Source organism: Dasypus novemcinctus, chromosome 29 (genome assembly GCF_030445035.2).
Source record: "Dasypus novemcinctus isolate mDasNov1 chromosome 29, mDasNov1.1.hap2, whole genome shotgun sequence".
Lineage (NCBI taxonomy): Eukaryota > Metazoa > Chordata > Mammalia > Cingulata > Dasypodidae > Dasypus > Dasypus novemcinctus.
In genome coordinates this window covers 20,453,381-20,477,149 of record NC_080701.1, presented here as the reverse complement: position 1 = coordinate 20,477,149, position 23,769 = coordinate 20,453,381, and the positions used below count along the sequence as shown (strand labels likewise).

General features: G+C 60.6%; 2 protein-coding genes across 2 annotated transcripts in view; one reads left to right on the top strand and one right to left on the bottom strand.

The window, feature by feature from the left end:
* The first annotated feature begins 324 nt into the window (after positions 1-324).
* Positions 325-4,083, top strand: BRF2 (BRF2 general transcription factor IIIB subunit). The gene is made up of 4 exons (XM_004469376.5): positions 325-613; positions 1,569-1,628; positions 2,011-2,332; positions 2,888-4,083. The coding sequence occupies exons 1-4, from the start codon at positions 460-462 to the stop codon at positions 3,591-3,593; spliced, it is 1,242 nt and encodes a 413-aa protein (XP_004469433.1). The 5' UTR covers positions 325-459; the 3' UTR covers positions 3,594-4,083.
* Positions 4,084-4,085: 2 nt separating this feature from the next.
* The window catches only part of ADGRA2 (adhesion G protein-coupled receptor A2), a 42,914-nt gene continuing 23,230 nt past the window's right edge, over positions 4,086-23,769 (bottom strand). The window contains exons 3-19 of the mRNA XM_004469385.5: positions 18,421-18,492; positions 18,079-18,150; positions 17,888-17,959; positions 17,519-17,682; positions 15,922-16,135; positions 15,186-15,350; positions 14,407-14,605; positions 13,761-13,910; positions 13,500-13,661; positions 12,212-12,436; positions 11,836-12,052; positions 9,489-9,697; positions 8,671-8,798; positions 8,242-8,365; positions 7,710-7,855; positions 7,142-7,231; positions 4,086-6,945 (exon numbers count right to left, since the gene is read on the bottom strand). Of these exons, the coding sequence (XP_004469442.2) occupies positions 5,682-6,945; positions 7,142-7,231; positions 7,710-7,855; positions 8,242-8,365; positions 8,671-8,798; positions 9,489-9,697; positions 11,836-12,052; positions 12,212-12,436; positions 13,500-13,661; positions 13,761-13,910; positions 14,407-14,605; positions 15,186-15,350; positions 15,922-16,135; positions 17,519-17,682; positions 17,888-17,959; positions 18,079-18,150; positions 18,421-18,492 (3,673 nt within the window). The 3' untranslated portion in view covers positions 4,086-5,681. The remainder of the gene's footprint in view (positions 6,946-7,141; positions 7,232-7,709; positions 7,856-8,241; positions 8,366-8,670; positions 8,799-9,488; positions 9,698-11,835; positions 12,053-12,211; positions 12,437-13,499; positions 13,662-13,760; positions 13,911-14,406; positions 14,606-15,185; positions 15,351-15,921; positions 16,136-17,518; positions 17,683-17,887; positions 17,960-18,078; positions 18,151-18,420; positions 18,493-23,769) is intronic.

Genomic DNA, 23,769 nt, shown 5'->3' with positions numbered 1-23,769 from the left:
CCGAGACATACTTTCTACATGGGCCAACATCATCATTTACTGCTAAAGAGAAATGGAGAATCTGCGATTTAGAAAGGCGGGTTGTTCGGGGATGGCAACAATTTCTTGTCTGTTCACGTGTCCGCGTAGAAAAGTTCACTTAAATTCAACCGGATTCTAGTCCCATCTAAAACTTACGACAGTGAGCGGAAAACCCGGAGACCCAGTCCGGACGAGGAACCTCTTCTCCCCGCTCACGTTTCCACCCGGCCTCAGAACAACCAACCGGAAGCGGGGCGCAGCCGCGAAGGCGCGGGGAATCATTTATCCCGCCGCGGCGCTAGCCGGAAGCGGAAGGTGCATCTCTTAGGAGGGTCCGTGCCCTCTTCCTGCTGCCGCGAGATTGTTGCTGTGGTAGTTATCTAAAACGTTCTCGGAGGGGGCGGTGAAGCTCCCGGTTGGCGCTGGGCCGGCTGTGAAATGCCGGGCGGAGGCTGCTGCCCCGACTGCGGCTCCACAGAGCTCGTGGAGGACTCGCACTATTCGCAGAGCCAGCTGGTGTGCTCCCACTGCGGCTGTGTAGTCACCGAGGGCGTCCTTACCACTACCTTCGCGGACGAGGGAAACCTACGAGGTACGTGATCCCGCCTGCGCTGGGCGCTGGGGACAGTCTTGGGATGGTGGAGGGATTGACAGCAGACTCTTCTGATTTCTCTCCTGATCCCTGTCACACGCACACTTAAAAATGGCAGAAGAGGAATGCGGAGCGGGTGTAGCTCAGTGGTTGAGTGCCTGCTTTGCACGTACAAAATCCCGGGTTCAATCCCTTGTACCTAAAAAAACAAAAACACACAAACAGCCCACTGCCTACCCGGTAGTACTCTCTCAAAAAATGGGGAATCGGGTGTAGCTCAGTGGTTTGAGCGTCTGCTTCCAATATATGAGGTCCCGGATTCAGTCCCCGGCAACGTCTTTTAAAAAAGGGCAGAAAACGGCTTAGTGTGAAAAGGGTGAGCTGCAGTAGATTGGAAACTGCTATTTGTCAGGGTTTTACCAGCATCTACTACAGTATCTAGCAGATAGAGTAGATGTTGAATGAATTAGAGTTCCACTCAACTTGACAGGTGGTCATGGCAGAAGGATTATGGGTCAATTCTTTGGAAATATAGCACATGTTGTTACCCCGAAGAAGCTTTTAGCACTAATTGGCAAAAACAAACCAAAAACCCAACAAAACAAAACCAAAAACCTCCCCTTTCCCCTTTGTTTCCAAGTTCCTGACTAGTGCAGTTCTCAACATCTGCAGCCAGGGAAATTGCCTGAATTGGATGTACAGGAGCGATCGCTGAGTATTTGGAATGCTTGCACCACTTTTAAGTGTAGCCCTATGGCTCTCTGGTCTCAGTATTTGATACTGCTTGTGGACATAGAAAACCTCATGGGCATAGTATGCATAGATGGGCATCTCCTTTGAGTCCTGGAGCTGATGCTCAATGATTTGAATTCTGTTCCCTGGCCTTGTGTGGTGGGAGTGCAGGAATATGGTGAACAAAAGCTAAACAAGCTACTTGTTGTTCATTATTTTACAGAAGTAACTTATTCCCGAAGCACAGGGGAAAATGAACAAGTTAGTCGCAGCCAGCAACGAGGTGAGAATCAACCCTTTTTGACCCGTGGTAGTCAAAGAATATTTTCTGTATGACCCAGCTCATCTGCTTGCTTCGCCTCTTTAAGAGTGGTGATTAGAAATCAGGGTGGGGGTGGTTCTGACAGACGTGGAATTCAGTATATGGTTTGGGGTATGCTTAGGGGTCTGTTTGATGTGGCCTCAAGGATCTTGGATAAAACTTTGGTCTGGCCCTGAATCAAATCAGCCTCCAAAAATGGTGGGCTGAAATGTGACTTCTTACCACAAGTATCTTTGTGACTTTAGAATAACACACCAAGTGCCAAATGTAGAAAGCTCCATTTGCTAGGAGCTGCATAGTAGCTCCTTCTACCCCCTCTAACTCTTGCTATGGGTTTTCGTAGGGCTTCGGCGAGTGAGAGACCTCTGTAGAGTTCTGCAGTTACCACAAACATTTGAGGACACAGCAGTTGCCTACTACCAACAGGCATACCAGCACCCTGGCATCCGTGCTGCCAGGCTGCAAAAGAAGGAGGTGTTGGTTGGGTGTTGTGTCTTAATCACCTGCCGGCAGCATAACTGGCCCCTAACTATGGGAACCATCTGCACCCTGTTGTATGCAAACTTGGATGTGTTTTCTGGCACCTACATGCAGATAGTGAAGCTCCTGGGGCTGGATGTGCCATCTCTGAGCTTGGCAGATCTGGTGAAGACCTACTGTAGCAGGTACCTGCCTAGTGGGAGACATCAGGATGGGATGAGTGCCTGTTCTAAGATCTGAATCTTTTAACTTTGACTTTCTCTTTTTGACCAAAGCCCATTTAAACGGATGTAGGAGAAAAATCTCTTCTCCTTCTCCTCTGCCTGGCTCTAATAACAATACTCCCATTTTACATTTCTAGAATCCTTCTTCCCTCAGAGCAGCTAATGGTGTAGGGAAAGTAGGTGTTAATCATAGCAGGGAGCTGCCAAGGTGCACACCGCTCATGTTGTACTCTTTGTGAGTGGTGGTTCTTAGAACTGTGCCGGGTGTGGCCTGAGTGCCTGTATGTATTAGCCCTTCCTCAGCAGGATCATCTGTGAGTGGAACTGAAAAGGAATTCGTAAATGGCAGAGCTGGGGTTAGAAGCTAATCTTTTTTTTTTTTTGCCCGAGTAAGCTCTGTTCTTTTCCGCAACAAATATATTAGAACACAAACCCTATTGGTGTCCAATGACCTAGGATTTGAAGCTTGAGTACTTACTAGTCACTGAAACTGGGCCCTCATTTCGGTTGTTTCAGCTTCAAACTATTCCAAGCCTCCCCTTCTGTGCCAGCCAAATACGTGGAAGACAAAGAGAAGATGCTGTCGCGAACACTGCAGCTGGTGGAGCTGGCAAATGAGACGTGGCTGGTGACTGGACGACACCCCTTGCCTGTTATCACTGCCGCCACTTTCCTGGCTTGGCAGTCGCTGCAGCCTTCAGCTCGACTGACCTGTTCCCTTGCCCGATTTTGTAAACTGGCGAATGTGGACCTACCCTACCCCGCCTCCTCCCGCCTGCAGGAGCTGCTGGCCGTGTTGCTGCGGATGGCTGAGCAGCTGGCCTGGTTGCAGGTCCTGAAACTCAACAAACGGTCTGTGGTGAAGCACATTGGAGACCTTCTCCAGCATCGCCACACCCTGCTCCACAAGGCCTTTCGGGATGGAACAGAAGAGATGGTGGCCCAAGAGGGGCGGCATGAGCAGGGGCCAGGACAGGGGATAGAGGACGCGGGGGATAGTTCCCTAGAGTTGCCTGCAGGGAAGCGACCAGCTAGTCCTACCCCTCTCCTCCCACCTTGCATGTTGAAACCCCCCAAGCGCCTGCACCCCACACCCCCCGTTTCCACAGTCACGGGTGATGAGAACATTTCTGACAGCGAAATAGAGCAGTACTTGCGTACCCCTCAGGAAATTAGAGACTTTCAGAGAGCCCAAGCTGCTAGGCAGGCTGAGTGTTCCTAGCCCTCCCTGATACACACCCGGTAGGGGGCATGCCACCCCGCACTGATCATAGGCCCTGTCACATCTAGAGAAGTGTGTCCAAGTCCTTAGGTGGGGTTTTTCTTGTTTGAAGGACCCCGGAAGGGCCCTGCAATTGTTTGGACCCTGGGTCCTGGAGAAGTCAGGAAGGATGCACACAACAGTGGGTGGGGGAGAGTCCGAGCCAGACAGCCAGTTGCATATATTCATATCCCATGGAGTAGCTCCCTCCCTGCAACACTGTTGGGGTAGTGTCAGGCTCCCTCCGGCTCCCAGCTTGAATTGGACGTGCTGTGGCTGCAGGCCTGGTGGGCCTCCTTGCTGTTTGTGGAGCAGTTGGCATTCCCAGCATTGCATCCCTCAGAGGCACAGGAGCTGGGAAACAGCCCTGTATCTATCCGGAGTTATGGTTATGTGTATGGTGTCATGAAGATCCTCTGCCTCATAATAAAAAGATCATGGGTGGACTAAGGCTGTAGCTCCAAGGGCTTTGCAAAATTTTAATATATTAAAACAAGAGGCATCTGCTAGAAAACATTCTATTGTATAAAACCCGAGCTTTTAAAAACATGTTTTCTTTGGCACTTTTCATTCCCTCCCTCCCCTTTCCCCAGCGTATTGCAAAAAGCTCTCCAGTGCTAAGGCATTGGCAGGGTATGTAAACAGCAGCCAGCATATGTGAAAGAATAATACAAAGCTTTTTTTTTTTTTTCCCTTCCCTTTCTGTCTAATAACACTCTGCAGCAAGCATAAATAGCAGGGTCCATCCTAAGAAGTGTGGGTTCCCCCTCTCCCCTATGCCCTTTCACCTTGGTGATGGGGCCGGGGTGGCGTGGAGCCTGGGAAGGGACTTGGACGGGGCCTGGATTTGCTTGTACTCTTCACGAGGCCAAAAGCCCCCTCCACTTTTGCTTGGGCCTCTGGTAAAAGGCTGGTGGCTTTTCAGGTTGGGGAAGATCAGGTGCTGGTGTTGACACACAGTTAAGGCACAGGCCCCAGAGGGGCTGCAGGGGCCGCGGCCACTGCCTTTGACTTGGGCTTCTGCGAGGCGGGAAGCTGATTTGGCCTTGGCGGTTTATGGAGCTAGAGGCCTGGTTAATGGGGTGATGTTTCCGTGTGGCCCCACTGAGGCAGCGAGTGCTTTTCCCCAGCTCTGTGGAACGGGAAGGCTGACGCGGTACGAGTCTTGTGATTGAACAAATGCTGTTCCCAACACCACCCGCAGCCTGAGCGCAGAGCCACCAGAGCACTGCTTGGAGGGCGCTGTCTAGGGGTGCGCGCATTCTGCTCCAGTCCAGGTCCCAGTTCCCTCTGCTTCCCTCAGGTCATGCTCAGGCACCTGACAGCTGCTTCTTAGGCTCAGGGCCTTAGCCTTGCCCGGGAGTCCTCCCTGAGCCCAGCTGAGTGGGTGTGACCCCATTCCCATGGGAAGGGTATTTTTATCCCTCTGCGCACCCATCGCCCTCACCCAGGAAGGAATGATCTCCAACACTGCCTTTCGCAGTGGCCCAGCGCCCCCTCTTGCATAGTTAACCTGAAGAGCAGCACCGTGGCACATCCCCTTGGCCCTTACCCGCCCCCCAGGCCCATCTGCTAGGCTGGCTCCCTTGTTAGCGGGAGAGTTCCTAGGATCTAGGCCCGGGCGGGCCTGACCCTCGGAGGGCAGCTCCCCTTATTTTTCCCACAGTGAGGCAGTGTGGGTGGCCTGGGGCGCACGGGGAGCCCACCTGGTTTGCACTGTGCCCGTGCACACTGTTCACAGGTCTCTCCACGACCCACAGGACCTTCCTCCCGACCCCGAGGGCACTCCGCCTGGGCGGGGACGGAGAGAGCACGCCTGTGTTTCTGGGATTGTCTGTCGCTACCCTAAAAGGACGGCCCTCCCGAAAAGTGACAAACCCCTCCCTACGCCCTCCCCGGCCTCCAGGACTAAAGCTGGGGAGAGCAGGCGCCCGGCCTCGGCACCTCCACCTCCGCCCTGCCGTCCCCCCGGGCCTCTCGGCGGGCCCCTCGGAGCCCGGGGCGCGGAGCCCGCGCCAGCCCGCCCGGGAAGCGTCGCCCGCCGCGCGCCTAGACGGTGGTCTCGCTCTTCCACAGGCCCGTCCTCATGCAGCCGCCGCCGGCCGCCTCCGCCAGGCCGACGTCGTCGTACTTGGCCCCCTTGGGGCCGCCGTTCAGGCTGGCGGTGTTGAGCGGGTACGAGCGGCGCTTGCCGTCGTCGGGCGCGCCGCCCCCGCCGCCCCGGAGGTTGTCGCGGCTGCCGCTGCGGCGCTGGCCCGGCCGGGCGGCCTCGGGCGGCGGCGCGGCACTGGTGTCGCTGCCCTCGGACGGCGTGAGCGGGGGCTCGCCCTCGGGCTGCAGGCCGGCGCCCGGGCTGTTGCGGCTGCTGCCGGGGTAGCTGTCGCCGGGGCTGTGGCGCAGGCTGCCGCTCTCGCTGGACGCCGGCTCGGCCGCGCCCGCCGCCGCGCCCCCGCGCAGGGCCTTGAGCCGGTGCTTGGCGCCCGCGTCCCCCGCGCGGTGCGCCTTGGCCCGGGCCTTGTGCGCGCGCCGCCCGTGGTGCAAGTTGTTGGGGTGGCGGGGGCCCAGGCCGCCCCGGGGGCCCGCGGGGTCGGGCTCGCCGTCGCCGCGCGCCGCCACCGCGGCCTCGCAGGCCTGGCTCTGCGCCAGCTGCAGGTTGGTGAGCTTGCAGGGACCCGGGGGCGGCGCGGGGCCGCTGCCGCCGCCCGGGGAGGACTTGAGCGACGGGCAGTCCTCCTCGCACCCCGGGGAGCCGTCCTCGGCGGCGGCGGGCGGCGCGCGGGGCGGCGCGGGGGGCGCGGGCGCGGGGGGGCAGCAGGCGCGCCAGGAGGCCCGCACGTCCCTGCGCCGCGCACAGTGGTGGGCGAAGACGAAGAGGCCCAGCGCCGCGGCCGCCACCCCGTACAGGCAGCTGCACACGACGCGGGGCAGCCAGCGCTGCGCCACGGCCAGCGCCCCGCAGGCCCACATGGTCAGGTACAGGAAATGCGTGGTCACCAGCGCCCCCAGCTGCGCTCCCGGAGAATAGAGGCCGTCGCCGTCCTCCGGGGGCCCTGGCGTCGCCGCCCCCGCGCTCCCCGCAGCCAGGAGGGAACCCGAGTCACTCAGGAGGCCCCCACTGCCCCGGAGCCTGCTGGAACCCCGCGCCTCCTCCCCTGGCTCCAGGGAGACCCCGCTGGCGCCTCCCTTCGGGCTCTGGGCCAGGGGACCGCGTAAGCGCAGGCCGGCACACAGGAAGTAGATCCAGGTGACCAGCAGAATCAGAGCCACCGGGATGAAGAAGGCGCCCAGGCTTGGACGCCACACCAGCCAGCAGCTGAGGGGAGACACAGGGGCAGCGGGTGAGGGATGGGGCCTGTCGAGGTGGACCCCCAGGGCTGGGGTGGCTGGGGAGATAGCGTGCATGGAGGAGGAGGCCGGCTCAGCACGCAGCGGCTTGTGGGGGCCATTGGCAGGGGTGCGCGGTTTGGGGGCCTGCGGCTGTGCTAGGGGCCGGGGGGAGGGGCGCTCACTAGGGGCTGTGGTCCCGGTAGTTGTGAATGTTGACAGCGGCCGTGATGCCACAGATGACGAGGGGGATCCCTCCAGCAATCAGATAGAACCTGGAAAGGAATGGGAGTTTTGGGGGTCAGAGAGACCCTTGGATTCAGCGCCTCCTTCCCCTTTAAAGTGTCAGATTTTTTTTCGCCAGGGCGGCAAGGTCTCTCCAGGGCAGGCCTAGCAAGTCCCCAGGGAACCTGGCCAGGACTGTTCCAAGGCACAGAAGGACAGAATTGCCCTCTCTAGCCCTCAGCGGTGCAGAATTCAGGGGTGCCACTCGGTTCCCAGGGTCCCTGCCCGCTCTGTGGAGCTGCTTCCCTCCCAGGCCTCTTAGGGCTGGAAAGCCCTCCATGCATCGGCTCCGTGGCCTTGCACAGCCCGGCACCACCCAAGGCCCTGCCTCTTCTGTCTCTGGAGAGTGATCTCCCGGGGGGACCTTGGAACCGCCCTGTGCCCGCGCTGGGACGACAGACTGTGGTGGCCTGCGCTCCCTCCGAGTCCCACCCCCCGGTGGCACAGGGGTCAGCAGGAAGCACGTACCGGAGCATGGGACGGGGCGCAGGCAGGGCAGGGTCCCCTTCTTGGGGAGGGGGCGCCCTCCAGCTGAGCTCCTTGTGCAGGACCCGGGCTTTCACGCCCATCCAGAGCAGTGTGGACAGGGAAGAGTAGTGCAGGGTGATGCCCACCTGGGGGGGCCGGGCGCCGAGGCTGAGGCACCTGGCTGCTCCCCGCCAGTGCTCCTCCCCGCCCATGCCAACCCCACAGCTCTTCACGCTACCCTGCCCGCTGCCACCCTGGACACTGCGACCCCAGGGTCCTCTCCCACGAAGGTGCTCCCTGACCCTGTCATTTGGTAGCTGGCTCATCCCCAGCCTCCCCACGCCCCACGTTTACGTCCTCTTCCTCTGATGTAGTTCTTGCCACCCCCTTTCTCCTCCCCTTCCCCCGCAGCCAGGCTGGACACGCAGAGAAGGATGGAGCTGAAGGATGGGCCTGACCCCCCCATCTTCTTCCTGTGCAGCTTCCTAGGTGGCCGTCACTAACCCTGGAGCCCCCCAGCCCCTCCGCTTACCGCCTGGCAGACCACCTGGTAGTTGGTGAGGGTGATGCCCCCTGCAAAGACGGCCGAGGTCATGGCCATATGGAAGCAGAGGTTCAGCAGCATGTGCCATCCCTTCCGGGAGATGTGGATGGAGCTGCCCCAGAAACAGGCTTTGCTTAGCGGGCCCTACAGGCCAAGGTCAGGCCCATGGGGTCCCCAGGGCATTGGGACACCCAAAAAGGGAAAGGCAGGTAAGTATCTGTGAGCATACACACGCGTGTACACGATAGAGGCCACAGGGTGGGAAATCCTGAACCCCCCAAAACGTGCTTCCCACCCCCAGAAGCTTCAAATGAAACCCTAGGCGAGAGGCTAAGGGAATCACGTGGACCACCTGAGCCCCTTAGCCAGACCGGCTGCCTGCCCGCCACAGCCCTCCCTGCCTGCAGGGGCTCCCACCTGTGGCTGAGGATGTAGGTGATGATGGTGGAGAAGAGGCAGAGCAGCAGCAGGGCCGTGCAGGGGTACACGACGGGGTGGAGCCCCGCGCCCGAGCCCGCCACCTCCCTGGGAAAAGCACTCAGCTCCTGGGAGAGGAGAGGAAAGAGGAAGCCAGGAGCCAAGGCTGCTGCCCGGAGCCCTCGCCAGCCCCCCAGGCCGGTTCTCCTCTTCCCAAGCCCTGTCCACGGAGGGCCTGAATCAGGCCAGCTGCGCAAGCACAGGTGCAAGCATCAGGACGTCGCCCTTAGGTGTCCGTCCTTGGATCCCGACTTTCTGGGGATTTTAGATTCCCGGCCCGAAAAATCGGAGATGAGGAAAGAGGGAGAAGATTCTGTCTATAGCACAGGCACCTGCCTGCGCAGTATCCAGGAAAGGGGGGTGGGAAGCGTGGCAAGGGAGAGGAACTGGTCAGGGAGGAGAGAGGAGGGAGAAAGGAAAGGAGAAGGTGTCTAGGATTGGGGGTTTTGTGTTTTTTGTGTTTTCCCTCTCCCAGTTTAAAAATCTGAGGCTCAGGAAGTGCGGGATTCGAAGGCCAGGCTGTGCAGTTCTGGACTCATCTCTGTTGATGTGCGAGTGGGAACAGGACCCCCCTGTCGCCTGGAAGATGGAGAGGCGTGGGGGAGCCAGGGGGCCCGTCCTGGCCGTCATGGGAGCCCAGCAAGGCGCCTGTCCTGCCTTTGTTTCTCTGTGGCCCGAGCGGGCCGGAGTACCCCCACCCCCCGGGGCACACCCCCTTGTCCCCTGCGCCCCCGCCCCTCGGCCCCCACCCTACCCACCATGAGCACGGCCACGTTGCCCAGGTGCTGGCAGTGCAGGGAGCTAACGTTGGGCTGGCTGGAGCGGAGCTGGCACCCCTCGGAGCTCCAGCCCCCGGGCCCCGCGGGTCCCTCGTGGCTCCACGAAGCTGCCACAGGCTCGGCCCCCTCGGCCCAGTGCCGCAGCGAAACGGCCACCGGCTCCGTCAGGTTTCCCACAGCACAGCCACCTGCAGCGGGGAGAGGGACGTCCACGTGGCTACACACCAGGCCCGAGAGGGAGACTGGCTCCGGGAGGACCAAGAGCAGCAGCCAGACGTCACACCTCTGGGGGGCAGGGCGTTGTGCTGGGGTGGGGGTGGGAGGAACGGGTAGATGTCAATGGTTGAGGAAAGAGAAGCACCGGGAGGTGACCCTCTTTACTTTCAAAGGAGTGCTGGTGGCCGTAGGTGCTCCCAGGAGAGGCTGCGGCCGGGGGATCCCCGGTCAGCATCCCCAGGAGGTGGGAGCTAATGTTGAGTCCTAGCCCTGCAGAAAGAGTCAGGAGGGCATCCCTGAGAGGGGAAGCTGGCACCCATTAGGAAGGCGGGGTGGCGGGAGGGCAAGGGGGAGGCATTCCCAGCCAGAGAGGAGCTCTGGAAACAGCTGGGGGGCTGTGCTGGTATGTGGGATCCATAGAACCCCCTACCAGCCACTTCCCCTTACCCCAAGTTGCTGCTAACTGGGACCTGTGGCCCTTCTCCAGGTGACGCTCCTTCTCCTGACCCTGAACTAAGGCCATCCTCTTACGTGCCCCTTGCACGCTGCTTGACAACAAAGCTCCACTCACAATGGCTGGTTCAATGAGTGGCTTCTTTCTAACCTCTGCGTGCCTTGGCTCACGAACCCAGCTGCCTTGTGCCCGGGTGCCCCCGCCCCCAACAAGGGTATGTCCAGTACTCAGTAAGTGTTCATGTTCAGAATGAATGACCTCATGACAAGAGTATGGTCTAGAAGCAGGAAGTGAACCCAGGGCAGTGAAAGCAAAGCCTGGCTGTGAGAAGGGGATGAGACCACGTTATATAGAACCCTAAACGGCACATGGAAGAAGGTAGACTGATGGCAGTGGGGAAACCTGACAGGCTTTTAAGGGGCTCTCCGGTGTGCAGAGTGGTGTTTTTGTTTTGTTTTTAGGAGGCACCAGGGATTGAACTCAGGACCTCGGATGTGCGAAGCAGGCACTCAACCCCTGAGTGACACCTGGTCCCCCCGAGTTTTGTTTTAAGAAGATGACTTTGTGGGACTGTGCGGGATGGATTGCAGGCAGAGAGAGCGTGGCAAACAGAAATCCAGGCGGAAGGCTGGAGTGGCAAGGGGAAGTCTAAGCTGAGGCTAAGTTTCTCCCGGTTTGGTAGCAGGGAGGGTGGGATTGATAACGTGGAGAGAAAGAAGGTGTGGAGTAACTGGGAGAAGAGGTGGCACATTTGGTGGAGAGATGCTGAGGTGGGTGCAGGTGGACCCACCCAGCGGGGTGCCGAGTCAGACGCACGTGGTCCACAAAAGCCTGGAATGTTATGGAACCCTTCTGTTGCTCAACTAGTTGGTAAGCTCTGTGAGGCAGGGACCCTGTCTCGTGTGTCCTAATTCCTTATAATACCAAAGACGGGGCTGCACTTCCAGCAGGCGCCCTTCAGAATTGCCCACATGTGGGGGCGCAAGAAGCGCGTGTGCGTCGGCATGGGCTGGATGGGGTGGGCCAAGGGTCTGTGCTCAGAGCCCTCTTGAAATCAGATCTGGGATCTGAAGTCCAGAGTCGGGGAGCGGATTTGGCTCAACAGATAGAGCATCTGCCTACCAGATGGGAGGTCCAGGGTTCAAACCCCAGGCCTCCTGACTCGTGATGAGCTGATCCATGTGCAGTGCTGATGCGCGCAAGGAGTGCCGTGCCACGCGGGGGTGTCCCCTATGTAGGGGAGCCCCACGCACAAGGAGTGCGCCCCGTAAGGAGAGCCACCCCATGCAAAAAAAGCACAGCCTGCCCAGGAGTGGCGCCGCACACACAGAGAGCTGACTCAGCAAGATGACAAGCATGCAAGCAGACAAAGAAGAACACACAGCGAATGGACACAGAGAGCAGACAACTGGGGTGGGGGAGAGAAATAAATAAATAATAAATCTTTTAAAAAAAGAAAGTCCAGAGTCCTCCTGAGCCTTTTCCAGTCCCTCCCCTTGGGGGGCCTCTCTGGCTCGCCACCCCACCTTGGGAAACGGGAGGGTCGTCCACCTCCCCTGCCGACTCCCCCCGGCCTTTAGGGGGCGCCGCGCGGGAGGAGGGACACGGGGCAGACGCTGGGAGCCCGCGTGGCTGGAGGGGCCCCAAGGCCCTTACTGGTTCCTGCGAAGATGACGGGGGTGGCCACGCCGCGCCGCCTGCCGGCCCCCGCGGCGCCAGGGCGGGAGGCGTTGCCGTGACTGCGGAAGAGGCGGCCGTTGCGGAAGACGAGCAGCTGCAGGGTGCAGTCCGGGGGCGCCGGGGGAGCCAGAGCCGCCGGAAGGGCCGAGAACAGACTGGGGGGCAGCTGGATGGAGGCCAGTGCCACGCTGTTCTGGGGGGACACGGAAGCTCCTCAGAGACACCCAGACCCCGGAGGTCCCCCAGGCCCCCGGTCCTGCCGCCTGCCACCTCCCGCCTCCTGGACCCTCTCGACCGCCCCTCGGCCCCTCCCCACCCAGCACCCTCCCCTCCGCCGCCCCCCGGGGCCCACCTTGATATGGAAGGACGACAGGGAGACGTTGGGCCTCCCGGTGGTGCAGCGGAAGCGGAGCTGCTGGTCAGCCGGGGGCTCGGGCTCGGGCGGGGGGTGGTGGCCGGGGCCCCCCGGCCGCGCCCCGGGCGCCCCCGCCTCCCGCCTCTGGAAGGCCGTGCAGGTCAGGCCCACGTAGCTGTGCGGCTTGATGAGGTAGGCCTCCAGGGCCACGTTCCTCGAGTTCTGGGGACGGGGACCGCGTCACCCCTCGGCTCGAGCCGTCACCGCCCCCTGCTGGCTTCGCTGGCCCCGCGGCGCCTTCCCGCCCTGCAGGGCTGCCCCGGGGGGTGGCCCTTGCGCTCTGCTCTTCCCCACCTCCCCAGTGCCACGTCTCCCCTCACCCTGCCGTGGCCCCCTCTCCCTCCGGGGGTCTCCCCGCTCACTCACACCTGCCTCTTCTCTTGCTCACCTTTTTTTTTTACTGTGTACTCTTTTTTTTTAGTAACATATTTATCATCAATATACTCAAAGTATTAACATTTCTACGAGTGGCATTAGCCACAAGTGTTCAGTGGCTATGGTGTTGCACACATATGACCTATATGATAAAATCCAGCTAAAACACCGGTGGCTTTAATCTATATTCAGAAATGGAAAACATCCACGCGACAATTTCTTCCATTACTAATCACAAGAGTTCCATGGTAGAATATCCTTAAATCCACTCTAATCCATACTCTATGCAGTTGGACTCAGATGTGACCTTTCCACACATGCCTCTTCTGTCTTGCTCATCTTTTACGTGCCCTAGTTCTGTGGCCCCGCCGAGCTGGAGGGCAGGGAGCACGGCTTACCTCCTTCACGTCTCCAGAAGCCTAGCACGGTACTTCGTGGTGGTCACCTGGTTAGTTAGGCCACCAAACTGGAAATGTGGCCCTCCTCTCTGGGAACAGGCTCTCCGTGCCTCTTCCCAAGCCGCCCCCTTCTTCCTTCTACCCCAGTACCCACGGCCCTGTTTATTCCCACGGGGCTCTCCCTTCAACTTGGTGCCCCACCATAAAATACTGAATAACTGCCCCCCTGTCACTGATGCCCCTCTCCTTTGCCCTTCCCCCAAAAACTCAAAATTTGATACCGCACGATCAGAATTTGGTCACACACGGAGTTCCGCGCTAGCCGGGCGGGTGCACGCTGGGGGGCTGGGGCGCGTCCCTTCTGGGTGACGAGGGCTGGCCCCGGCCGACTCTAGGGTCCCTGCCCGTGCTAAGCCCCCGCGGAGCCCCCTGCCACGCAGACCGCACTTTACCACAGAGATGTGCTGGGCGTGGGGGCTGAGGGCGGCCCCCCCGATGCGCTCTAAGGCGCCCACGATGCCGCTGCAGGCCTTGTCCTCGCGCTGGGCCAGCCACAGCAGGTGCTCGTCCGCCAGCATCAGGTTGCTGGCCATGTCCACCATCACCTCCGCCAGCTGGGAGGGGCGGGGGAGTCACCGAGGCGGGAGTGGGGTTGGGGACCCCCGGGGCCGGGCCCATGGGGGACCCCCCCTAGAAATCCCATTGCAGCTCACCTCTTTGATCTGATCGACGTAACCCAAAAATTTCTGGATCATCTGCGCCACGTAGATGACGTCCATCATGTCTGAAAAGCTGGCGGCCTCGGCCGTGTACACTCGCAGCTGGTGGGCCAGGGTCAGCGCGTTGGAGGCGTTGATGGGCATCTGGAGGTGTTGGGGGGAAGAGAACCGTCCTTAGGGGCCCCTCTCCTCCGTGCTGCTGCTCGGGGCGGCAGTGCCTGGGGACGGGGTGGGCCCCACCGCGGGGTCTGATCGAGACAGGAGGCGCAGATAAGGCAATGAGCATCACAGCTCAGGGCCGCTGGCCTCTGGGACAATGGGAGGACCTCACCCTTTCCTTGACTTGTTTTCCCCTTGAAACTCCCTTTGATGTGCTGATGGAAAAGGATGCTCGGGGTAGCTGGACTTCCCTAGTGTGGCCCGGGTGGGTCCAGATCCCGTGGAGGGACTGGACAGGGAAGAGGGGCTGCTGGAGGAGAGCACCGAGAGCCCCAGAGCAGCCCATGTGGCACACACCCGAGCAGCGGGGGGGCGGCGGGGGCAGCCTTGGGGGTGGGGCCCCGTGGCGTCAGCAGGCGTCTCCCCTTCCCCGCTCCCCGGAACCAAAGATGACGAGGCGCCCCCGGTCTCCTGGCCTCACCAGCACGAAGGTGTAGAGCACCCGGGTGATGTCGTTTGTGTACAGACAGGGCGAGTAGTCCCCCGGCTCCCAGCGGCCGGCGCGGTCACACCGGCGGGAGGCGCGCGTGCCCGGGGCTCCCCCGCTCAGGGGCACCGAGGTGAAGGGGTACTGCAGGCACGACTGGTAGGCTGTGATGCCGGCCAGAGTTCGAGGCCACCTGGGGGCAGAGGCAAGTGGGGAGCCAGTGACCCCGGCTCCTTGGGACACAGTCCCCCTTGCCCCCCGCCGATAGCCCCATGATGCCACATCCTCCCGGGAGGGGCACCAGCCTTCAGGGGGTTCCCAAGCCCCACCTCCCAGCTCAGTGTTTGTTGAGAGTGCTGACATTGCTGGACTCAGAGTCCCAAGTTCAAGTCCAAGTCGTGCCACTTAATCACTTAGCCTTTCTGGGCCTGGGGCTTCTTAGCTGTCCAATGGGGAGAAAATCTGCCCCACCCCACTGAGAGGGTCACCAGGGCATTTAAATGAGATGCTCTTTGTGGGAGAGCTTTGCAAAGGAAGCAAATAGAGACCTCTTTGCTCTGTGCAGTGGCCCATCTAAGGCAGGGGTCTTATACATAGAGACAAGACCTCGCTGAGAGAGGAGGTGTTTTTCTCCTTCTCTGACAATTAAGAGAGCGGATGGAGGAACCCCGGTCACCCACGGTGTCGGATGCAGGAGCCGCGGTGGGAAACGGGGCCGCACGTGGGGCGGGCAACGGCGCGGGGCTGGGGGGCGCCCCCCGCAGGGCCCACACCTGAAGTCCCCGCGGTTGTTGGCGACGCGCTCGGCCGGGCAGTAGGAGGCGGACGTCTCCAGCACCACGATCTCCACCCTCTTGCTGGCGTTGCCCTGGGCGGTGGCCACGGAGCACTCCCACTCGCCGGACGCCCACACGCCGATGTGAGACAGGGTCAGCTCGCTGCAGCGGGTGGGGAGGCGGGCTGGTGAGGCACCTGCGCTCCCACCCATGGGCGCCGGGCCCCGGAGGCCTGCCGCACACCAGCTTTGGGGGCTTCCTTCTCATAAATCCGAGGAATACGAGCTCAAGCGCCTTTTATCCTGATTAGCCTTATCTTATTCTTCTTTTTGTACAATTCTGTGTATTTGGCGTCTTACGTGCACTCTCATTTAACACTTAGACCTGGGAGGGCCATTATTTTTTCTGAACTCCAATTTCCTCATCTTTAAAGCCCTTGGAGTAATAATACCTCTCTGGTAGAGATGACTTCTGCTAACTTGGTGAGATCCACTATAGACCTTGTAAAGGCACGAAAGAAATGTCACCCAGGAACGGCTCTCCCCTATCAGGCATTCACCATCGATCCTCTGCTCAGCCGGTTTATGAGTTGGTCCTGATCTCCGTAAATGCGCACTGACACACGGGCATCCTCCCGGGGCGCGTCCGGGCCTGTTCTGGCTGGGGGAGGATGATGGGGTACCACGGCCGCCCCCCGCCCCGCCGTGGGCCGAGGAGGGGCAGCAGGTCGTACCTGGTGATGAAGGTGCAGTCGTGAATGAGGCTCTCGGCCAGGAGGACGCCCGCCTGCTCGTCGCCCTCCACGGGCGCCCGGTTGTGGTACCAGCGGATGCGGGTGTCATCACCCAAGTAGCTGGCGGAGCACTGGAAGGGCAGCCGGTCGCCCTGGAACACCACTTGGCGGAGCGACGGGATGAGGTGGTGCGTGTGCAGCTCCAGGGCCCCCTCTGCGGGAGGAGGGGTCAGCGGGAGGCCTGAGCACGGGCACGCCTGCCCCACTGTGAGGCCTGAGCACGCGAGCACGCCTGCCCCGCTGTGAGGCCTGAGCACGCGGGCACGCCTGCCCCGCTGTGAGGCCTGAGCACGCGGGCACGCCTGCCCCGCTGTGAGGCCTGAGCACGCGGGCACGCCTGCCCCGCTGTGAGGCCTGAGCACGGGCATGCCTGCCCCGCTGTGAGGCCTGAGCACGGGCACGCCTGCCCCGCTGTGAGGCCTGAGCCCGCGGGCACGCCTGCCCCACTGTGAGTCCTGAGCACGGGCACCCCTGCCCCACTGTGAGGCCTGAGCATGGGCATCCCTGCCCCACTGTGAGGACACACGGGCACGCCTGCCCCACTGTGAGGACACACGGGCACGCCTGCCCCACTGTGAGGCCTGAGCACGCGGGCACCCCTGCCCCACTGTGAGGCCTGAGCACGCGGGCACGCCTGCCCCACTGTGAGGACACACGGGCACGCCTGCCCCACTGTGAGGCCTGAGCACGGGCACCCCTGCCCCACTGTGAGGCCTGAGCACGGGCACCCCTGCCCCACTGTGAGGACTGAGCACACAGGCATGCCTGCCCCAGCCTGTGTGAGTGAGGACTGAGCACCTGCCCTAGCCTGTGAGGCCTGAGCACGTGAGCACGCCTGCCCCACTGTGAGGCCTGAGCACGCGGGCACGCCTGCCCCACTGTGAGTCCTGAGCACACGGGCACGCCTGCCCCACTGTGAGGACTGAGCATACGGGCACGCCTGCCCCAGCCTGTGCGAGTGAGGACTGAGCACCTGCCCTAGCCTGTGAGGCCTGAGCACGCGGGCACACCTGCCCTAGCCTGGGAGGACTGAGCACGTGGGCACCCCTGCCCCAGCCGTGAGGACTGAGCACGCGGGCACGCCTGCCTCAATCTATGAGGCCTGAGCACGTAGGCACGCCTGCCCCAGCTGTGAGTGAGGCCTGAGCACAGGGCCTGCCTGCCCCAGCCTGTGAGTGCGGCCTGAGCACATGCGGGCACGCCCCCCGCCGCGAGGAGGCACTGGGGGCAGGCCGGGCCCCATCTCTAGCCCACACCAGCTGGGGAAGCCAAAGGGCTCAAGAGAAGTCTGTAGAGGTGACAGCAGGAGAGAGAAGCAGGCAGAGTCTGGATGAACAGAAGTGCCCTGTGTACACGGGACACTTGTTACCCCCAGAGGTGGGGCCGGATGAGAACATAAACCAGCAGCCCCCAAAGGAGCCCCCCGGTGGGAACATGCCACCCCGAGAACACGTGGGGCTGGCCTGGCGGTGGGTGAGGGCAGGCACGCGGCCCTGGAGGAGGGGCCCATGGGCGCGCAGGCTGGGGAGGTGCTCACCGCAGCGGAGCTGGGCCTCGTGCAGGGCGCCCAGGACCCGGGCGCGCAGGGCGCCGGGGTAGGCACAGAGCGTGCGCTCCGACAGCTGCAGAGAGTGGTTCCGCGCCCAGGGCAGCAGCCAGCGCAGGTGACAGTCGCAGGTCAGGAACTCGGTGCCGAGGTCCCTGCAGGGTGGCCGGGGCGGGTCGCAGCGTGGAGCTGAGGGAGCGGGGGCCCGGGAGGGGGTCGGGGCTGGACGGGGCCGGCGAGGGCCACGGAAGGTGGGGTTCCGGGCACTGCCCTGTGAGCGCAGTGGGCACGGCACCTGAGGGCCTCTCTCCCCGGGCAGAGGGAGGAAGTGGGGGTGCGGGGCCTGGGGTGGATACTCACACGACCTTAAGGGCTGGCAGCTCGTCAAAGACCCCAGGTTGCAGGCTGGAGAAGATGTTCCCAGATATGTTCCTGCAGGCGCCGGGGACAGGAGACAGGAGCTGGGGTCTGGGGGTGCCCCTGCACCCGAGGATGGGAGGGGGTGAGAGGAGCAGCCAGGAGGGGTTGCACCACCCCCTCCCCTCACTCACAGTCGGAGGAGCCGGGGGAGCCCTTGGAAGGTCTCAGAGGTCAGGCAGCCGATCCGGTTGTTGGAGAGATCTCTGGAGAGACACGCGCCCCCTCAGCAAGGGGGCCACGCAGGGGTGTCTGGGCGAGGGGCGCACGCGCGTGGCTGGGGCTCGCGTGGGGGGCGGGATGGAAAGGGAGGTGAGCGCGGGCCCAGGGCCGCGTGCCCTCCTCCGACCCCCGCCCCGTGTGGGGCAGGCAGGGGAGCTGGGGGCTGCGTGGGAGGGGCGGACGCCCCGGCGACAGGGGACCTTCCCTGGCGGCGGGGGGGGGGGGGGGGGGGGGGGCCGGGGCGTGCCACTCACAGGCGCTTCAGCTCCGCCAGGCCCTGGAAGGCGCCGGGCTGCACCGCGCTGATGACGTTGTTCCGCAGGTCCCTGCGGGGGGCGAGCGGGACCTCGAACCTCTCACAACCGGGCCGCACCGCTCCCGGGCCGGGAGCAGGAGGCTTGAGCTCTGGGACTCAAAGGGCTCTCGCCTCCTAAACCTCCGCTCCCCGCCGCGCTGGCCCAGGAGGCCTGAGGGAGCCCTCCCCTCCTCCCCTCAGCCTCCCTGACTCTCATCCACCCAGGAACCTGCTGGAGAAGACCCGGGACAGGACACCCCAAGGGCCTCGACGGCAGGCGGAGCCCCGTGGGAAGGAGGAGGGGACAGAGCCTCGTCAGGAGCCAGGAGGCTTTGGTTTCCACGTGGCTACCTCTGAGCTGCCCTGAGCATCTCACAGGATTGCTGGGAACATCATTTTTTTTTTAAGGATTTATTTTTATTGCCCCCCTGCCCTGCTCTCTGTGTCCATTCGCTGTGTTCTTCTGTGTCCACTTATATTCTTGTCAGTGGCACTGGGAATCCGTGTCTCTTTTTGTTGCATCATTTCACTGCGTCAGCTCTCCGTGTGTGTGGTGCCACTCCTGGGCAGGCTGTGCTTTCTTCGCGCAGGGTGGCTCTCCTTATGGGGCGCACTCCCTTTGCGGGGAACATCCCTGCGTGGCACGGCACTCCTTGCACGCATCAGCACTGTGCATGGGCCAGCTCATCACACGGGTCAGGAGGCCCTGGGTTTGAACCCTGGACCTCCCATGTGGTAGGCAGATGCTCTATCCGTTGAGCCATTTGACAATGGGTGTTACTGTTCCTTGTAAATCACTCTATAAAGGCAAACTCTCACCGATGTTTTTACAGCTATTTTATCTCTGTAATTCTCTCCATTGGACAGTGGGGAAATAGGTCGTGCAGCCGCAGGATGACTAACTGAACTCAGGTGCTGGGTCTGCTTGTCCATCATCCATCTGGTCCAGCCCCCCGTTTTCCAGAGAAGCTTGCTCAGGGCCATCAGCCCGGCCTTCTCTTGGGGTCTTAGAAGCCCAAGGAGCCAGGGGAAGGTGGCCAGAAGCACCCCCTACAGGCTGAGCCCAGGCAGGTCACAGGCAGGACAGAAGCTGGCTTGGGTCCCTGCCAGGGCTCCAGGGACCGAGCGCTATGCACCTGGCGGAGTGTGCTGCAGGTGAGTGGCCAGCGGAGCTCTGTCCCTCGGCTGGTGGCTCGCTCCCTCGCTGCCAGAGCGTAACTCTCTGCCCCCTTCCTCACCTCCCCTGGGAGCCGGCAGGGGTGGTGCTGAAGGGACAGCTCCCGCCCGCCCACTGGGACCTGCCTGTGCCCACCTGGCGCCAGCCCAACACCACACCCGGGAGCCCTCGGGGCTCCTGGAGCAGGAGGGAGCACCGAGGACCATGGGGAGTGCCGGCCCCACCGGGTCCTCTGTGTTGGGCGCAGGCAGAGCAGAGGCACCCAGATGACCAGGGTCACTGGCCCACCTACTCAAGGGTGACAGGGGTCTTTCCTACGTCAAACCCCACCGAGCAGCAGGGCAGGTTTCCAGGAGGCCTCGGTGCTCAGCCAGGGTCCATCTCCTGCGACCCTGGGATAGCACTATGGCCACCTGCCTGCTCCCTGTGTTCCCGTGTCCTGCCCCCACCCAAGCACCCAGGAGATTATGAAAAAGCAGGGTGGAGGTGGGTGATTCCTGGAATGACCAGCACATCAAAAAGTCCTGTGGCCTGTGCCGGTTAGAGGGAGACCAAGAGATATCGGGGGCCCCGGGCTTTCCAAGGCCCTGCCACCCACCCCAGCTAGACTGAGGAGGGAGGCACTCAGCTCTGCCTGCCAAAGCCTTGGGGACATCTCTGGGTTATAGGCAGGAGAGGGTTAACGGAGCCAGCTCCCTGCTGGGGGGAGAGGAAATGGGTGTCCAGGATGGGGAGGTGCCGTCCCACCAGGGGGGCCTGTTTGTGCGGCAGTCCCAGGGTGGGACGTAAACACCCAAGGCGAGACAGAAAGCACCCTGCTCAGCCCTGCCCATGGCCAGGGATTCCCAGACCTCAGCCGCCATTTCCACCGAGGACTCCACGGCCCTGCAGCTCCTCTGGAAAGAAGGGGAAGCTTCTAGACCAGGAGGGCTTGCACACGCAGGCGTGCTGGGAGGGGATCCCCGCGCGGCCCCAAGGCAGGGAATGCCCAACGCGCAGACCCGCAGACCCTCCAGGCACACGAGCAGGGAGGGCAGAGTGAGTCAGACACCCTCTCCCCGCTGCAGTCCAGATCCCCGCCCGCCCCGGCTCTTCCAGCATGTGCCCCCTGGCCCCCGTTGGGGTCTGGCCCTTCTCAGGGTTCTGCCTCCCACCCCCATGTGGGGGACGGGCAGAGGGAAACACATTCCTCATTGTGTCACTTCCCTTCATGGGCTGCCAAGGGGCTGAGGCCACAGCCCCCCGCCCCTTCCCTCTTTGCTCACTTGTGTTTATTCTCATTTCCTCCCTGCACCCCCCGCCCAGCCCGCCGAACCCCCCCACCCGCCTGCCCTGCTGATGCTTTGCAGATGGGAACCCCGCGCTGCTCAGGCTCCAGCCCCTCTTCCTCCCCTCGATTTCCTGCAGCCCAGAGCCGCGCTGGGGCCTGGCTGAGGGGGAGCCTCCACCCATGCTGGCATTGCTTTCCTCTTGCCTTCGGCTTGGAGAGTGACTGCGGGAGTGGCCAGGCCAGCCCCTCCGCCTCGCCCCCAGGGGGTGGCCTCTTGCGCAGAAGCACAGGCCACAGGGCTGAGCTTGCTGGCCTTGACGCCTTCTGGCCCCACCTGGCCACATCCTTTCTAGGGGCAGGAGGAGATGCCACCACGGAACTCTGTTATCTTTGGGACGGGGAGGGCCTTTATCGATAGGTAGGTATGAACCTTTCTTACGTAGCACAACCTGTTGAAAACCTGATGAAGGCAATGGAAACTTGCCCTGGAAAAATGCACTGCACCCCAAATTTTGCATACCATTTCAGGGGTTCATGGGCCCAGATTAAGAGGCCCTGCTCTGAATTATCTAATCTGATACCTTCCTTTCCTAGAGGAGGCTAAGCGGGCTGAAGTTTCTTCAAATGTGGAATCTCCCACTGCCCTGTCTGCTTCCACACAGCCCCGTTGTAGGAGTGTGGCCAAGTGCAAAGAGTTGGTGTAGAACAGCAACCTTGGCTCCAGGAGCCCCCTTCCCCCATCCCCATGTCCTTGTGGAGGGGAAGGACCCTCTTTATGTCAGAAGCAGGCGGGGAGGATTCCTGGGCTCTTTGCTCTCGCCTCTATGGCTATGACGTCCTGTGCCTCTCGGGAAAACAGGAGCTCAGGGAGCTGGGTGTGTAAGAGTGAGTGTGTGAGCACAAGCAATAAAAGATGAATAAACTGTACTTACTGCACATTTAGAGCTTTTCTGTTTCAAAGGACATCAACATGAGACTGAAAACAATCCACAGGCTAGGAGAAAATATTTGCAAATCACATATCTATCTGGTTAGGAACTTCTATTCAGAATATAGAAAGAACTCTTACAACTCAGTAATAAAAAGACAGAGAATCCAGTTTAAAAATGGGCACAGGTTTTGAATAGATGTTTCTTCAAAAGACACACAAATGACTAAAAAGCACATGAGAAAATGCTCAGCATTGGAAGTCATTGGGTAAATGCAAACCAAAACCACAATGAGATGTCACTCCACATTCAATAGAATGGCTATAAATTTTAAAAAGACAATAACAAGTGTAGGTGAGGATGTGGAGAAACTGGAACCCTCCTAGAGTGCTGATGGGAATACGAAATGATGCAGCCACTTTGGAAAACAGTTTGGAAGTTCCTAAAAAGAGGAACTATAGAGGGAAATGGATGCAGTTCAATGAGTTGGGTGCCCACCTACCACATGGGAGGTCTTGGGTTTGGGTCCCGGTGCCTCCTAAAGAAGATGAGAAAGACACCACACCTGCCACAACGAGCTAGACACCGCAATGAGCTAGATGATGCAACGAGCTAGATGACCCAACGAGCTAGATGACCCAAGGATCTAGATGCCACACCCGCCACAACGAGCAGATGCCTAAATGACCAGATGCCACAAGCCAGCAAACGCCACAGGCCATGGGGAGCGGATGTGGCTCAGCCCACTGGGCCCTCATCACCCATGAAGGAGGTCCTGGGTTTGATTCCCGGTGCCTCCTGGAGAAGGTGAGCAAACAATGAGCAGACAGACGAAAGAACCATCCAGGGGAGAGGGGATACATAAAAATATATATAAAAAGTAAATAAAATCATTTTTAAAAAAGTTAAATATAGAATTATCATATGACCCAGCAATTCCACTCCTAGGGATATACCCAAGAGCAGTAAAAACAGACATCTACACAGGAACTTGTACATAATGTTCATAGCAGTATTACTCATAATGGCCAAAAGATAGAAACAACCCAAGTGTCCATCAGTTGATGAATGGATAAATACAACATGGTAGACCCATACAACGGAATATTATTTGACAATCCATAGAATGAAATACTGATACATGCTACGGCATGGATGACCCTCAAAAACATGCAATATGAAAGCATCCAATTCCAAAAGACTACGTACTGCATGATGCCATTTATATGAAATGCCCAGAACTGGCAACTCTACAGAGACAGAGAGCTTTGAGTGGCTTAGGGCTGGAGAGTGGAGCAGAAGAAGGCCGCGGAGGAATGAGGAGCGACTGCTAACGATTCCAGGTTTCTTTGGGGGATGATGAAAATGTTCTAAAATTAGACGATGGTGATGGTTGCACAACTCTGCAAATATATTAAAACCCGTGGGCTTGGACACCGTAAGTGGATGAACTTCATGGTATGTAAGTGATCTCTCCATAAAGCCGTTACAAAGAGCGTGAGTGTGTGTTTGCACGGCTGTGGCGCGAGCGTGTGCCCAGGCCAGGCGGGGTGGGGCGGCCCCCTGGCCCCCACAGACCTCCCGGCTTGTGGGTTTGAAAACCAAATTATAGGTTCTGAGGCCGCAGAGCCACTTTCCCCGGGCTCTCCAGGACTTCCAGGGTTCGTTAGAAAGTGGGGACTGGCTGAGAACGGCACGGCAGGTATCGGGTGGGTCTGAGGATGGAGGGGGAAGGAATCCCGAGGCGGGCGCTGCCCACCCTGCGTCGCCTGGGGTCCCTCTCGCCTCTGATGTCATCGGCGGTTATTTGCTGAGCGCACACTGTGCCAGGCACTGGGGCTGCTCCAGCCAGCGGGAGGGTGGCTGCCCCTGCACCCGGCCTCCCCTCCTGGGCTGCACCAGGCCCGTGGAAGCCTCTGGGCCGCATTCCTG

Excerpts from the sequence above, each read along its gene's own strand:
- BRF2 (XM_004469376.5), top strand. The coding sequence starts at position 460 with ATGCCGGGCGGAGGCTGCTGCCCCGACTGCGGCTCCACAGAGCTCGTG. Across the intron at positions 614-1,568 it reads GGACGAGGGAAACCTACGAG|AAGTAACTTATTCCCGAAGC; the intron begins GTACGTGATCCC and ends ATTATTTTACAG. Across the intron at positions 1,629-2,010 it reads TAGTCGCAGCCAGCAACGAG|GGCTTCGGCGAGTGAGAGAC; the intron begins GTGAGAATCAAC and ends GGGTTTTCGTAG.